At 41.0% G+C, this 17,381-nt stretch overlaps 1 protein-coding gene across 3 annotated transcripts; it reads right to left on the bottom strand.

Moving 5' to 3' along the window:
- Window positions 1-587: 587 nt before the first annotated feature.
- MACIR (macrophage immunometabolism regulator) lies at window positions 588-16,690 on the bottom strand. 3 transcript variants are annotated; one of them, XM_037032136.1, is made up of 3 exons: window positions 16,499-16,689; window positions 11,130-11,219; window positions 588-3,455 (listed from the first exon to the last, which is right to left on the bottom strand). In XM_037032136.1, the coding sequence occupies exon 3, from the start codon at window positions 3,430-3,432 to the stop codon at window positions 2,809-2,811; it is 624 nt and encodes a 207-aa protein (XP_036888031.1). In that variant the 5' UTR covers window positions 3,433-3,455; window positions 11,130-11,219; window positions 16,499-16,689; the 3' UTR covers window positions 588-2,808. The 3 variants fall into 3 exon arrangements, with proteins under 3 accessions (XP_036888031.1, XP_036888032.1, XP_036888033.1); XM_037032137.1 differs by lacking the exon at window positions 16,499-16,689 and adding an exon at window positions 15,277-15,693; XM_037032138.1 differs by lacking the exon at window positions 11,130-11,219 and having other exon boundaries at window positions 16,499-16,690.
- Window positions 16,691-17,381: the final 691 nt, after the last annotated feature.

Raw genomic sequence — 17,381 nt, 5'->3', positions numbered from 1 at the left:
TAAGGCTGGACTCGGTAGCCCAGTGGAGCCTGGGTCCAGAAGATCTGGGGGTTGTCGGTGAGTTTAAGTTTTCACCCCTCCCCATGGTAGTTTCGTCCCTGACGCAGACGACAGGAGCCCAGGAACCAGAGGTACAAGTGCAGCCAAGGGGACTCAGAGGAGCCAGAGCAGCTCACCACAAATTGAGGCAAACGCTGAAATTCTATTGCTACTTTATGCATCAGCTGAGCCTCTAAAACACGCTATTTTGGGGAGAAAAACAAAGTTATGTGGTACTGCAACGTATTGAAGGGCAAGCACTGTGAAGTAACTTCATCAGGTGTATATGGCCAAAAGCGTGCCCTGTTCAGTCTGGAATATTAAATTGAATAAAAATGAGGGGGGAAAGTTCAAAAATAGAACACATTAAAAGGGTAAAGGAAACAGGAATTTTTCAATTCAAAGAGATCCAGCCTAACCCTTTTTTCTCAACAGGGCAGTATCTGTAGGAGCATCAGCCTGTGGAGCACGGAGAAGGCAAGAACAAAGTAATGAAGGGCTCCACAAACACAGAAAAACTACTGACCTTGATTTCAGGAACTCTCTAGCACACCCAATTTAAAATGACATATCTTTACTAATCAGACATCGCAACTGTGCATCATAGCTCCAACTTTTAACCCCTCATCTCCACCACAGAATTGTTTGTTTGTTACCTGTCTTTAAAAGCAAAACAAAACTAAAAGCTTCGTAGTTTTATTTAGCTCTGGAAAGGATTCAGGTGCACAGGCAGCCGACAGACCTCACAGGTGCACAGCTGTGTTTCCTAACCACCGAATACAATCATTGCCGTGAACACAGCCTTTACCTTGAAATGTGAATGAGCACCAAAAGTAATTTTCTTAAACAAAAATGGGGCCTAAAAATACATGCTTCAGTGGAATTCTTGAACAGCGACCCGCCTGTTGGTGGTGGACTTCGTTTAAAGCATCACCCAACAATGTGTGTTTACATCACCCTTTTATTTCATAGTTAGAAATAATACAGTTCCACAGGGTAAATCATCAATAAATAACGATGTTTAATCATTAAACGTAAAAATCCCAACTCTTTGGCATCTGACAGGATTCTATTTCTTGTCAAACTAATGACTGTATAGATATAGTTAATCTTAGTGATCATTCGTCAATACAATATGTTACAAAGGTGCAATTTACGGTAAAGTATCAAGAGCTGAAAATTTGCAGCCCGCCAAGAAATTTGAGTAACTCAGGAAGATATGGGCCAGCTTCACCAAGGTTCAATCACACAGTTTGCCTCAGTGAAAGCATAATAAATGTTGATTAGGAGTTCCTAGGGTTTTCTAATACTTATTCTGCTCTAAATAGTTTGCCATTCATTCTGGCTAAGAAAAGTCCCAACTGCACCAGGAATGGCCCACTGATTAATTAACAGGTGTTCTTATTTTATAAGCAAGATTGCTAACACCTAAGAAACTCACAGCCCCCAAAATAAAATTTAAAATAAGCAGTCTGCGCTGCCAGAAATGCCAATTCAGTTATAAATTGCACCTTCAAGAGTCAAAAAAGAAGAAAAGAAATAGAAACTTTTACAAAAGGTAAGTTACATACATTTTTTTTCAAAATATATTCAAGAATAGTTGAGCTGTATTTGTTACTAAAGCCAGGGCAATCTCTCTTTAGCAACAAATTAAACCAGTGCAATTGACATAAATTGTTAAGTAATCCAGGATTAACCCATTAAAACTGTAGAAGCCCCTTAGGCTCCTACACTAATCCTAGAAACTGGAATTTCAATGAATGCTTGTGCTGCAAAAACCAAAACCTGGAATGACCCGATGCCGTGCTGAATGGTATCACTTCATACTCAGATTAAGCATTCGACAGTAGAAATCATGAGTTCCTCTATTAAAGTTCCATTCACTTACAGAACATTCAGATGCAGACTGTATTATGCCTATAATCCACAACCAAAAGAATCTTTCCACTTTAAAGTTCCAGATGAATTTTAAATTAGAAAATAAGCTCAAAGGAAACTTTCTGAACTTATGAAAACTTCAGATTGGAAACTTTCTGAAAAAGCTTCCCCCCCCACCTATTGTAAAATAAATACTTTGTATCCCAAATTTAATTTTATTAAGACACACGTTAATAACGCTATAAAGAAATATTTTACAGCCATAGAGATCAATACCTTTCCATGCGGAAATAAAAAATTCATTGCTCAATATTAGTATTGAGGCAAGTGAAGAAAGACTATTCTCTTGTCGATCTGAAATGTTATTTTTTTTCAGTGCAAAACCAGTTATAAAATATTTAAACGTAATATTTAAAAATAAAAAGTGGTCCAATTCAGCAATGTTCAAGTTCTAAATTTCATAAAACAAATCATTACATACATTTTATAGTAAAATACAGAGATTAAAGAAGTACTTAAGTACTTAAGATATAAATTTCTAATGAATCATACCAAGTCAGCAACAACCAAGCAGAATAGCATTCCTGACTCCAGCGTGAGAATCGTAAAGATCTTACCGTACCAAAGCCTTTTTTCCTAGCTAAAAAGCTATACAAACTAATGGTCAACATTCTGTTTTCTTTGTAGTTGCGTGCTCTAGAGTGATTTCTCCCCAAGTACCTGTGATTTTACTTCTGTATTCAAAATTTGACCCAAACAATGTTTATGTTCCTGGAACACTTAGCTGATATAACCATCTATAACGTGAAGAGTCCTGTACAGAGTACAACTGTGGGTTTTTCTAGCCAAGCACAGGCTGCCCTAAACTGGTTTACACACTCGGCAGGTCACTCATGTATTATTCCTAGCAAACACACGGTCCCCTCGGAGGGTTAGGTGTTGAAGCTGGTACTGTAGCACTTCTGTGTCAGCTGGCTCCTTGATGTTCATTTTATCTAGGTTGAGGTAGTCCAGAGATTTGGAGTGAGCCCTCTTACCTTTAAGAAGACAAAGAGGCAGAGGCCCATGGAGGGCCTTATAAGGTTCATAAGGTAAAGATTTAGTGCACTTGTCTCCTGAGCTGGGCATCCGCCTTCGCCTCCTGCCGTTGACAGCTGGAATCTCGTATGGCTGGTAGTACCTACTTCTGGTTTTATACAAACGAGAGGAACGTGCGAGTCCTGCATCCAGCTGTTTGGAGCGCAAGGAAGGCACGGCTTCTCCCTTACCCTCTTCGCCTCCTGTGCACTTCTGGGCCAACTTCAGGAGTTCCTCGCCAGTTGTGAAGCCAACCAAATAGTTAGAGTCCATGTGGAGGATCTGGTAGCCTGACACAGTCCGGCGCATCGGCGAGCACGGGGTGCTGGAGCAGCGGGGCTTCTCTGCCTCTGCCTTTCCAGGGGAGCTGGCCTCGGCCACGGGCAAGGGCAGGGTGCTCAGGGTACTTCTGGACTCTCCATTAACATCTACTTCCATTTTAGCCACCAGTCTGCACACTCCTAAAAGTAGACAGACAGATTAGAAGGCTGCAGAGCGCAGAACAACGGGCCAAGCTGGATAATTTTAGAAGGTTCAGGGATCATGAAATAACACTGGCCTGAAAAGCAGCCCATGCACTGTTTATCTGCCTTTGAAAGTCCTAGGGCAGGCATAAAGTGACGACCACTCCTTCGCCGTCTGCCTGAAGTACCACTAAACGGTTCGGGTGGAGGAGCCTACGGAACGCAGTACTTCTCTCAACACAGTGCTCCATGCAGTCATGCAAAGTTTACTCCTTGATAAGATATTAAGCAGATCAAATCCACACCTCAACATTAGGCAAATAAAAATAATCAACACAGTGTCACGAGAATGCACACAATCTTTCCAACACGAAAATTAGAATCTTTACACTTCCCATCATTTGACTTAAAGTAAGTGCTCAGCTCTTCCACCTGCAATTCTTTTCAACTGTGTTTAGGGACAAATAATAAAAAAGATAAAAGCTGATCCATTTCTGCAAAGATTTCAATTTAGGCCAAAGTCATTTTTCTTACAGTATGGGAAAGTCTTAAGGAAAGGGGCCTCCAAATCTTGAAAACATTCCTCCTTCCATATTCCAATAAATCCAATAAATCATTTGTAACATTAAATACATATAAAATACCAGATTTTATTTTATTTGAACACTTTATCATCAAATAAACCATGTAAAACACTGCACTTTTGAATCGTGTCGTAAATGGCAGGGGAATTAACAATACATACTAACATGATCCATTACAATGACCACGTTGCAGGGTGGGGGAAACTCCAATGACAGGAAGTGCCACAAAGAACTGCCAGGTTCTTAGGAAGTTGTAGATACATCAAATTTTGGAAAATAAAATATTACAGGAATCTGAATAGCAATACCATTTCCGAAAACATCATTTTATGTATCTCAGATTGCTAACCAAAATGTCAAGTAATAACTGATTTTAAGATTAAGTATTTCTTGAAAAAGGCTACGATATTAAATAATGCTTATGAATCCTTTTGTAAAAAAAAAAAAAACTTTTTCTCATTGAGGCATTTCCTAAATTTGGGTATTCACTTAAAATCCAAGCAATTAGAAAGCTGAAGAAAAGCCATGCATAACCTTTTTCCTTCATTTGCATGCTATACTTCCATCATTAAAAAATAAATAACCCAGACTGAAGTTACCAGATGCCATCCTGTCCTAACTAGGGTCCACATTTATAGCATATCTGGAATTAACACTAATAATAATCCCTGAGATAAAACAGCTGCTAAAGAGATCAACATAGTTTTATTCACTTTGTACTCTAAATCTTAGACTGTTTTAACTGTAATTCAACCAAAATATCTTCACCCCTCAACCCCTGTAGACTTAAAGTAATTGGCTTTATTTTATTTTATTAATGAAAAAATAAATTTGTACTTGCTTTTATAATCTATTTCTCTATGGAGAGTATGGAAGCAGGTGGCCACCAGCTGTCTTGATGTGTTTACCAAAACCTGAAGATTTCTCATCTAATAAACTTTAGAAGGCCATACAAAGCTTCATCAAATTTTATGGTAAAGAAACAAATGTTTACTCTAAGCCAAATGACAAACTAATCCTTCCTTTCTCACTAATTCTGTTTTCCAGAAAGAGCCCAAGAAAAGAGCTTATCCAAAGCCTACAAACCACGTAAGGGCAGGAAGTGATTCTCATCGTTTATTCTCAAAAGACGCAAGGACACACAGAGGAGGGTCAGTGAGGCCCGAATAACCAGGGCTGTGGAGGAAATGGAGCACACCTAGTTTGGGGGGCCCCACCCAGTAGAGTCACCCAGGTGGTGAGACTCAAGCAATCAGTCACAGTAAGTGACCCAGTCCAGGTCTTTCCAAACCTGGCAGTCCACGACAGTCCAAGGACTTCTACCAGTCACCTTACAGAACCCTCATTAGATATTCTATGCACTTCCTAAAATCCATGACTCACACCCTACTTTCCTGAACTGGGTAATAATTCAAACAGAAGCTAGGTTGAAAGTCATCTTTCTTTGCCTATGAGAGATAAAAATTACTAAGCAAGTTAACAGTGTAAAAAGTCACAGCACAGAAGTGTGGGCACAGGCTTCTGTGGTTAATAGTGTAAGTCATCACATATTTGTTCCCACACTAAGTCAATCCTGCTGCATCAAGGCAGACCATCGGGAATTCCTACCATCTCTAGGGGTTAAGGATAAAGGATAGTAGGATGCCAAGATTTGAGAGAAAGGGAAAATACTATACATTAGCTAGAAAATTATTAAAGTGGCGTGGGGCAATGTGTAAGGTCAAAACTTGATGCAACGTGAACTAGACACCACTGTTAGATGAGTAACCATCAATGGTTAAGTTTCCAGCAGCCACTGTATCATAAAACAGTATCACCTGGCGTCAGTCAAGTTAACCAACAGGATCTTCAGGCATCTTCCTGATAGACAAGGATTTAACCTACATACTTGTCTAGATGTGGTTGAAGAGCTCTAGAAATCTCACCAAGCTGCCTGGTGTAAGACACCTATACACAGTGGGATGACATGAACCACATACTCCTGGAAGAAAACGCTACTTACCCAGAAAGTTAAAGAAACAAGCACTTCTCATACCCTCTAACAGTTATTTAAGTGACCACGGTCAATACTCTGTGTAAAATTTCTGAATCAGCCTTGCTGCACTAGAACACAAAAATGCTCATTTTAGATATGTTACATGTACAGCTATTACCTGCTGAGTAATTCTAAGGGCTGAAAAATTGTTTACATTTTCAACACTTCTGCTCCAAACAATAGCACAGTCTCAAAACAAACAGATCTTTTTGGTGGCTTCATCAGATTCTGCAGTGTCTTGTTCATATGTACAAGAACATCTTCCAATCTTGACACTGAAGTAGGAAAGTGAATGGTGCAACCAGAACGCCTACCAATTGCTTTGGGTTTTTTACAGATTGCCTTTCTAAAGAATATCTACTGTGAGGCACTAAGAAAGCTTGGTGGAGGCTGGACTTCAGACAAGGGAAGCAATGACTGGCAAATATTTCATTTTTAGCTGAATGGAATGCTGACTAAGCAACATACCTTCCATTCTTCAATGTGACTGAAAACAAAACTTTTCATGCTGTTAAATTCCTGAGAATTTCCAAATTGAATTTAAATATTGGAGCAAGATCCTGAGAGCAGTTACTGAAACAATTTCCTCAGGTTACCTTTCTCATGGGCCAGGGTGGTACAGGTCCTGTCCTATCGGAAGACAGAAGTATGGGTACTTTCCACTTTTGGAAATCTACCAAAAAAGGGGGGGGGTGATACTTGAGACAATAAAGACTGAATGGTCCCAAAGTCAACATATCTTGATATATGGATGTCCAATATTTTACGCTGCAAAATTTCTTATTAAACATCACTCGTCAGGAATGAATGACTACAACTGGGGGTGGCCTGTGTTAAGCAGTAAATGCTTCATATTTACCCTGAAAAATCTGCTTGTGAGTTTGTTATTTTAACAAACTTGTTCAAGAGTAAGCATTTTGTTTCAGATTCTGAAATAACTTTGTGTCAAAAAAGCATACTTCCAGGACAAATGATTGCAAAGCACTCTGGCGTGGAATGCAGGTCTGTGCAGCGGGCACGGCTCCCACTGTATCCACAGGAACAAACGTGAACTGAGCAATCAGGTCCCGTGCTAACTTCTGCACTGCAGAGCACTAAAAATCAGAAACCAGCAACCCTTATTGTTTCCATGAATGCCTTTCATATCCAGTTTAAAGCAAAAATAAGGATTGGAATCAGAAAATAGAAAAACAAGCAGCAAAATTGCAGTGGACAGGTGAGTCTAAAACAGAAAATGCTAAGAGTAGAAAAGTCAACTTGTTGAACAATGCTTGTAAAACTGAGTTTCTTAAACAAGTACCAGGAACAAGTGACACCTAAGGGTCTTCACCATCAAACTTGCTCACAGTCCACTCAGTAATAATGGCACTGACGTGTGTTTATAAAACAGGAAAAACCTGGCCATGTTCACACGTACCACTACGTTTCTTTGCAATATAAGGGTTCAAACCAGACAACATGAAATGAGCAACACCAACATTTACCAGTAAAAAATGTACACGGTACACATTTAAAAACAGTGAGTGAAGAATGCACTTGTGAATTTTGACTGAAACTAAAGCAAACAGATCTAAACCTCAATGCACGTGCACAGGGAACCTGATACACCAGGATGAGCACATTCAAAACACTGTGACCTGGAGAGAAAGTGATCAGCTGTGAATACTCTCCAAGAGGCCAAACTTCCTACACATTTGGCAAAAGGAGCAGCATTTTGAAAATATAACCTAAACGCCTTAGTTCCTTAGACCAGCTCTGAAAATAGCTATTAAGTTGCACAACTGCTAGACAAAGAATTCTTTTTTGAGAAGTACTGTTTTTTTTTAATCAGGCTTATCAAAAAAAGTCACCCTCAGTAGTCAAAAAACTGCTCCATATGCTTGCACTGTTTTTAGAAACATACAGCAATATCACTTAAGAGAAAACTGTCTAAATATACAGAACAAAAATGCCATCATGTGAACAGAATTCTTTTCAAAGAGGTATCTGAAACAAACCACTCAGAATAGGGCCATTCCTTGGGAAAAGGCTTCTCCTGAGCATGGCTATTATCAGTTTAACAATATCAAGAACCATCAAATTTTAGTGCCAAATCATTTTGGAGTTCACCTACCTGGAACCTCCAGTTACAGGTAAGGTGACCCTGAGGCCACGAAGGCAGGGGCTTTCCCAGAACCAGAGCCAGGCAGGCAGCTCCGGGTCTCCTGGCTCCAAGTTCAGGGCTCCTTTGCTTCTACCATGTGGTTCCAAACCTGTCTACACATTGACAACATCTAAGGAGCTTCCCAAAATACTGATGTCAGTGCTGTACTCCAGATTTGTGATTTAATTCATGTGACGTGTAGCCAGGGCTCCGAAATGTTTGAAAGATCCCCAGGTGATTCTAAGATGCAGACATGGCTGGGAACTTGTCAGACAGAACTTATCTGACAGAAGAGTTTCACCCTGTAAGTTCCCGCCCTCTTTCTTTCTTTCTTTTTACATCAGCAATTATAGCCAAATCAGTGACCATCACTATTGGCTGCTTGCAATTGCTAACAACCTATCATCCCTAAAGCCTTCAATTTTAACTGTTCTTAACACATTGTGAGCTTTTTAAAAAGTTTTTAAAACTAGATATAAAATAAAAATAAATGTGTGCTGAATGAGAATCAGGTTCCTTCGCCTATATGCACTTTGGGATAGTTATTTTAGTTATTTAGAAGCCTCTGTCAGGTACCGCCACCACTTTGGAAAACAGTTTGAGAATTTCTCAAAAATTTAAAGAAATGCTTATTTAACCACCCACACACCTTACTTGTAGATATTAACCTAGCAAACATGAAAATATACATTCATACAAAGACAAGAATGTGCATGTTTATAACAGCTTCATTCATAACCACCCAAAACTGCAAACAATGCAAATGTCCACCAACAGGGAAAAGGATCAACTGTGCTCTGTCCATACAAGAAAATGCCACTTGGCAATGAAAAGGAGCAAACTAGGATTATGGTGAGTGATGGAAGCAGAGAGAAAATGCTACATACTGTGTGATTCTTACATGACACTCTGGAAAAGGCAAAACTACTGGGAAAGAAATCAATCAGTGACTGCCAAGCCTAGGGTTGGGGGAAGGGGACAGACTGACTGCAAAGGGGTACAAAAGGGTTTTGGGGGATAATGAAAATATTCTATATATTGGCTACAGTGATCATTATACAACTGTATATATTTGTCAAAACTCATCAAACTCTATACCTTCTAAGGGTGAATTTACTGTATGTAAATTACACTTTAATAAATCTGACTTTAAAAATTAAAGAAGCTGTCACACATTTCCAAGTTTTTGATCGTCCTCTGAATTTTCTATTCCTGTAGCTACAGGAATGTATATATATATCTGTATCTCTCCATATGCATATGTATACAGATGTATGATCCATAGTTATAGCTATAGTTATGTAAGTAAATAGAAGGACTGTCTAGCAGAGCTGCAAAAGGGGAAATGAACAAACTTAAGAAGTAGTAAGGCCCTGATCAATATGGCTGAGTTGGTTGGGTGTCATCCTGCAAAGTGAAAGGTCACTGGTTCAATTCCCAGTCAGGGCACATGCCTGGGTTGTGGGTTTGGTCCTCAATCAGGGTACAGAGGTAACCAACCAATATTTCTTTCCCTCTCTTTTTCCCTTCCCTTCTCTCTAAAAATAAATAAATAAAATATTTTGTAAAAAGCAGAAGTTACCTGTCAATATAGCCTACACAACCATTAAAAAATACCTTCTGATTCTGAGAATATACAATTTGAAGAATTTTAAAAATTAGAGGACCAAATTTTATGCTTTATCTCAGCTGTATGAGTTAGTGACCCAGCTACATTCTTATTCTAAATCCTCTGAAAGTACTTTGTATTTATGATTTTCAAAGTTCTTGCTTTCTCTTTCAAACAAAATTTTAGTAATATTTCCACTTTTTTGATGTTTTAAAATACATTTTCATAAATTTGATAGGTTACAAATGCTTCACAAACAAAACTGTTTGTTTCCTCATCATCCCTTTGAATCATTCTACTATGGACTGATTAATTTGAAAATTGCTTATTACGAAACTATTTTTGTCAAGGATTATGACCCTTCTAAATAGTGCAAAAAAGGACCTACAAAGATGTTTGGCCAAATACAACGTTACACCAAAGCATGAACTCACACTAATGTAATTTTTAAAACTCTAAAGAGTTACAAGATCATTACTAGTTTTTCTCCCCTTTGAAGACTTGGAGCCGCATGGACAACTGTGGCAGCACAGACACACAGAGGACAGACTGAAAAAGACAACCAGAGGAGAACACCAGCACTGCACATGCTTAACAGTTTAAACTCCCAGTGTGATGGGAGGAATGTCACGCTTGCAGCAAACTGCTATTCAACTAGGTGAAAATGACTTTCCTTTCTGTCACCTGTTCGCCATTCTTTACGTATGATAATATACAACTAGAACTTTTTACAGATTACTTTGCCAATCTCTGGACAGCAATGTTTTTACCAAAATTTTCCTGAAATGAGAGTAACTATCTTTTCACACTACTGTATTTTCTGATATTCCGTTAGACCTCCTTTATCTTACAGAAATAAAAAGAGAAAAATCTACTCACTCAAAAAGTTAAAATTTTCAAATATAATATTAGCATCTTGCAACAATGTCAGCCCTTGCCATTAAAAATGTCACCCTGGCTGGTGTGGCTCAGTGGATTGAGTGCCAGCCTTCGAAACCAAAGGATGGCCAGGTTCTATTCCCAGTCAGGGCACATGCCTGAGTTGTGAGCAAGGCCCCAACAGGGGGCTCATGAGAAGCAACCACACACTGATGTTTCCCTCCCTCTCTTTCTCCTACCCTTCCCATCTCTCTAAAAATAAATAAAATCTTTTAAAAATTAAAATGTCGTAACTGTAGTATACATATCTGAAATAACATACTGAGACTTTACATTTATCTGTTCATGTAGTCCTTACACACATTATAATATTATGTTCATACAACTGGTTAACAAGCAGAAGAAGCAAAATACAACTCACCAGACTAAATCCCAGAAGATGTCACTGTACAATTTCCAATGAGTCACAAGGGAACACAGGCATAATAATTTTTCTGCTCTACTCCAGATACTAAACATGAGATATAAAAATAAACCTTTAATTTAAAAAGTAACAACACTTATAAAGCAATTATATCAATTCTAACAGCAAAACAAGATGAAACTAGCAGGAGGTACTAATACCAGGTATAGGTTATATAGGATACCATATTAATTAATGTAATTAATTTTGAATTTGTTCAGTTAAATTAAACTGCAAATATTTTATCAAGCTTGTTCCCCTGTGTTCTGTTGCTGAAGCAGGTAGCTTGGAGACCAGGAGTAGCTAACTGGGCTAAATCTTAGGGGGTTAAATGTAGGTTCCACCACCCTAGTCCTACTCCCGGTTCAATAGACTCATAGTACCCTATAAAAAAGTAACCATGAGGCTGTCAAAAGAACAGGACCTCCCCATCCCGAGCTTTGCTAAGAACTTTGCCTCCTGACCTTGCAAAACAGCATCTTTAAATTGAGGACAACAGCATCCCTCCTCCCTCATATAGCTGTGTGAACCAAAGGACACGTGGTAGGTGAACAAATGTGCTCTGCATGCTGCAAAGCCTTTTACGATGTGTGATGTTATTATGCAATTAATTCTTTGGTGTCTACTCATTTCAGCCATGAAATAGCAATAATAAACATCCTTCATAAGACTGCTCTGAAGCAAATGATTGGAAGACTCTTGGAAAAGCACGTTTTTTAAAAAAAGAACAACTTGAAAAACACTCCTTTAGCATTACTTGAACCCCAATCTGTCTGACTACAAAGCCTACTGACACACTGCTTTATATATGAAACTTCATTCCAGATTTGAAAGCAGAGAAGCCTTGAAGTAATTATCTAACTCTTGAACTGGAGCTGATGTGGAAGTTTAGGAAGTGGTTGGTAATTTAATAGTAAACAAAATGTAGTAACTGATTATCCCTATTAGGCCAGTGCCAAGCCAAAAACAGACTATAAACAGAGTCCTGGGGAGCCACGCCGGGCAAAATCAAGGTACAGGAGCTCTGTTCGATTTCTCATTTTTTACTCATTTCTGATTCTTACTATTTTCGTGTGTAACTGCCTGCTATCTATGCACAGGTGCTAAAAAAAATGATGAAGATGGGGTAAAAGGAAAAAAATTTAAACGGAAAGAACAAGGCTGGAAGCTAATGAAAGAATATTACTTCTTAAGAGCTTGCCTATAAAGGAATCCAGTCGAAAAACTATAGTGACCTTATCTATCTCCCACTAGAAACAAAACACTGTAATATGAAAGTTATAAAAATATATTTTTATAATAACATTTTTAGAATACTTTCAAAATCTATAAATCTCTTAACACTTGCAATTGATTCTGGCCAATGTTTTGAACACAAAAGCTTGGCAAGATATCAATGGATCTCCTCTCAAAAACAATCAGCAAGAAAGAAAAGAACTCCCATGAAATTCTTAGGAGATGGACTAAATGCTTGGAAAAACAAATTCATATAAACAGAGCAAAGGCAATAGTACATAATGCTTCCAGCTATAAGCAGTTGAAACAAACAGAAAACCCCATGATATTATCCTATAAGCCATGAAAACAGGAAAAACTAAGCATGGTGAAGAGCTGTCCACAGGCCTCTGGATAAGGAAACCATGAGTGACTAAGCAAAAGACACCCAACATTTGACTGCAAATAGGCTTCTACAAATAGAAAAGTTTGCAAACATTAACTAGCAAATGTGTCAAATTTCTCAGTCAAGATGACAGATATCATCAGAAGTAAACAAAAAGAATGTCCTTCAAAAGCAGAGTGCCCACACATCTCCAGTCATAGCCACCAATGCCCTGGCATAATTAATTACAGATCCCCCTTTATGTCTCAAAAGTGTCCCAGTTTGGCAATTACATTGTGATCCTATTCACAAATATACATAACAACAATGGAAAGGCAATGAATTACGGAATGGAGGACCTTCTGCTTGCATGGTGGCTTCCCATATAGGTCTGAGGAGTATCTGGGTGAATCCACACAACCACTTAATTATTCACTTACTCATGCAGTCATTCAACAATATTTCGAGCCTTATGCTGCAGCCCTGTACACTGAGTGGGGCAAATACAAAAACTGAAGGCTGAGACCAGGTGATAGGGACAGACAGACATGGAAATACATAAATCTAATAGGCATAACAGTAAACCTGAATAGCACTGGGAACCTAAAGAAGGGAGTGATTTTCCCCCAAAACATAGAAAGTTCCACATGAAAATGGTTAAGCCTACACAAAATCATTACATAAAAATGCCATAAAACTCAGGCTTCAGCTTAGATCTACTAACAAAACAGCAGTAAGAAAAGCTCTAAAGAAATTTATCAGTTCCAAATCAGGTCATGAGTATGACAGCCTGCACATAGTCCTTGTGAATTTTGGTAAACAAATCCCACTAATCATTAAAGATTATACTATGAAAAGCAAGATAAATTTTAGGCAAAGAAAACTGACAGAGTAGAAGTTACAGGTTCTAATGCTACCTCTCAAAACACAAAGAAAAACATGGAAACAGGTAGGACTTCTCAGAGTGGCTCTTCAAGGAGAGACCAATAATGGAAAACCACTTGGAAAAAAGGTAATTTTTAAAAGTTCCACTGAGACTAATGAAAATATTTTGCAACCACTAGTCTAAAAAATTACTCTAAAAACACTCCAAAAGTGCCAAAACATCTCTCAACTAACAGAACACTGAACAGAAATAATAATATTTAACAACACACACAAAGAAAACAAAATGCTTAGCCGTGCATACATGCTCATCTTGGGGTTTACTTTAAAATATTCTTGCTTTTTCTTTACAACTCATAAAAACTAAATCGTCAATAATTCTAAAGAAGAGTTTAAGTAGGGTGTGATTTTTCGGAATCCATCCTTGACCTTAAAAACAAATCATTAACCTCACCACACTCTTCAATGTGGTAAGACAGCCATAATGGGTTCAATAAAACAAAAATGTGTTTCTCTAATCCGTTCTTTTAATAGCAATTCCCTTAAAGCGCAGCATTCGTTTTCTATTTCTGCTAGTAGAGATTAAAGCTAGATTATCAATGTCTTATCATTAGGTAAAATCATCCTTCTATTCATTTTAGAAAAAAATTCAGTTTCACCACAAATATGACTGAGGGCAACCACAACTGAAGGTCTACAGGCAGCAGTCTTTACAAGAAATTTGCTTCTTGGGAAGCATAACCGAAATGGGACAGGTGTGCACAGTGGAACTAGCTAGACTTCCAGATGTAAGATTAAAACTAGGAACTTATTTTGGTAGACCAGTGACAAAATCAGAATTCTCTCTGGAAGAGAATAGCTGATTCCCACATCTCACCGCCAGAGTATAAAAATCAGCACAGTAATTTAAATCCTGAATATAAAGTGTTTTTACTCCCACCACTCTACATACTTAAGGGCTAATATGTACAGTACCTCTCCAAAGCATACAAAATTACACAGAGAAAGTAAACATGTTCACTAACTATATGTGAAGTCAGTAAATACCCTATATCTTATATCCTAGAATAGATACTACTAAACAATCTCATTTTCAATTAAATAAACTGTCGACAGAAGCATATTCTATACATCAGTTTTTATTAAATCAAAGAGGTCTCTGGGCTCATTAATCCTTTTATACTTCATTTTGGTCATTTTATTAAGTTTATAATGCACACACAGGTACACAATAAAACACTGAGAAATCTGTGAAACATTCATTAAACATAACTGTGGGAGCATAAATCACAGTCTTGAATTAAATACCAAAAGCGCCTGCAATAATAACCAGTACTGTATTTTTTCTTTAAATAAACGGGGAAATAAACTTTGGGAAGAGGTCATTTCTATCTCTCTAGTGTCTAGTCTGCTCTACAGGGTTAAAATCAAACCACCGAACAACTCTAAATTTTAGGATGGCTCATCTGAGAAAAAGAATGTAAAATGAAGAGTCGAGTAACAGAAACGTTGTGCAAGAATTGTTCTTTCGGCTAGGAGTGGCTGGCACACTATAAAATGTTTCTGCCTCCATTCTTCCAATTCCTCAAATGATTAAAAAGTTCTCAGACCCGGTTTTACCTGTGCATCACAGCCATCCACATGTACACTCAGCGTGTTGGATCCATACAAGTGACTAGCCCACTGGGTACAAACTGGCGTGGGTAAGAAGTAGGGAGACTCTCAAGATGTGGAACACTTGACTTGCAAGGGGAAAAGGACGGGGGTCATCATTCCTTTCGTGTTCTCATCTCCTTTCTGGCAGAGATTTGCAGATTCCACCACTAGAGAGACTTTGGCAGCTTCACAATGCGGCCGCCTGCTCAAGGTCCGAGTGCCACCCGCCTGGAAATCCCTTTCCTCGGCTTTCCACCTGCCCCAAGGTCCACCCGCGACAGGTGGGGCGAGGGCGGCCATACCCATCTGGGCTTTCGCTTCAGGCCAGCACCCGGCGCCAATCGACGCGCGCACCCCTGTACAAGGCCCGCCCGCACCGCACTGGCAGACCCGCAACCCTGGGCTGCGGGCAGCCTCGCCCCCCGCCCACAGATTGCGGAGCGGGCGACCAGGGTTGAAGAGATAAGGCCGCCCTGGCTCGCCCCGGGGTACTATCTGGACCGGGCAGTCGCACCCGGCGTGCGGTCGGGCATGCCGCCACAGGCACAGCAGGCCCAGGAAGGAGCTACTTTTCAATGGGGCCTCCAGGCCCGCTGCCCCGCGCAGCGGGCACAGCGGCAGAGCCGCGAGCCTGCGCGTCAACGCTCCCCGACTTCCGCGCCGCCGCACCCTGGGAGAGGCGCTGCGGGTCTCCGAGTGCCCGCAGCTTCTCGACGAGCGCACGCCGCGCGCACACGGGGCGCATGCCCCCGCACACTCGCTCACACGCGCCGCACACTCAAGGCGTCTCCAGCCCCACCCCTGTGCCAAGGAACGCCAGGCTCACCGCACCCGGCAAGGGCCGCACCCAGTTCACTACGTCCCAGCCCCCTGCTCCAGTGTCCAGGGACCGGCTGCCCAAAGCCAGGGGTCACTGAGGCCGCCCATCCCAGCGGCTCTCCCGCTGGGGTTCACCAGCACCGCGAGGGCTCCGCGCGCCCGGCCCCGACACGAGGCAGGGAGGAAGGGGCGGCGCCGCCACTGGGGCTGGCACTGGGAATCGGTTACTGGGGCACCCCCCCCCCCCCCCCCCCCCCCCCCCCCCCCCCCCGANGGGCCCCCCCCCCCCCCCCCGCCACCCACCCGTCACCACCTTCTCTGCAGCACAAAAGGTTGCAGTCGAAACCGCCGACCCCTTGCGACCTACCGGTGGCTCACAGCTCGCCGCCTCCGCCGTGCTTGGGGCCGAGAAGCCCGAGACTAGGGCGGGAAAGGCGCAGGATTGCGGCACCGAGATCCGGGCAGAGGCCGCCAGCGGAGCCAGCCGGGTACCCGCTCGTCTCCCACCGCGCTCAGCGCCAGCTACCGCCGGGCGTAGTCCCCGCCTCCACCTCCTCCGCCCGCCTTCCCGCCCTCCTCCTCCTGCTGCAGAGGCGCAGCCCGTCAGCGCTGAGCCCGCCTCCTGCGCCCTGCCCAGACACCGGGGGAAGGGCGGGCCGCCGACGGAAAGGAGCTGAGGCGGCCTGCTGGAGTTGGCCGGCGGGGCGGATTCTCCGACTGAGGAGAGGAGGGAGGAGCGTGGGTAACACCCCCGCCGCAGCCCAGACTCCGCACTCTGGCCGAAGAGCCTGAAGAGCATCCTCTCCCAGACCTGGCTGGCAACACTCAGGTTTCCGCCGTTAAGTGGTGTGGTGATGTTTGTCATTTATCAGTCTCTGCTTAAAGGATTCAGAAGTCCATGAAATTGCAGATTATAAGATCAATCTTAGAAAAGTGCTAAATATCTAGTGAAAGGGGTGGGGGTAAAATTCAAATCGATAGCAGTTGGATTATTTTTGAATCTTCGAACTTGATCTTTCCCATTCGTGTAAGAAATTTTTTTCTTTAATCAAGATTCTCTATTCTCAATCCTTGCACCTCTCCTCTGCCAAACCCGTTAATAAACGGCAATAAGTATATTTACTGTTGTTTATTTAGTGGTCAGTATGTGCCAGAACTTTTACGTGTATTTTCAAATTTACAATTTTGAACAATTCTGTAAGTTAGTCACCACTTATGACCTGTAGTTTAAAGATGCTGGAAAGTTTAAT

The sequence above is a fragment of the Sturnira hondurensis genome, unplaced genomic scaffold (genome assembly GCF_014824575.4).
Source record: "Sturnira hondurensis isolate 20B ecotype Veracruz unplaced genomic scaffold, ASM1482457v3 Scaffold0021354, whole genome shotgun sequence".
NCBI lineage: Eukaryota > Metazoa > Chordata > Mammalia > Chiroptera > Phyllostomidae > Sturnira > Sturnira hondurensis.
Note: the sequence above shows the minus strand (reverse complement) of the source record. Positions and strands in the feature narration are given on the sequence as shown.

Excerpts from the sequence above, each read along its gene's own strand:
- MACIR (XM_037032138.1), bottom strand. The coding sequence starts at position 3,432 with ATGGAAGTAGATGTTAATGGAGAGTCCAGAAGTACCCTGAGCACCCTG.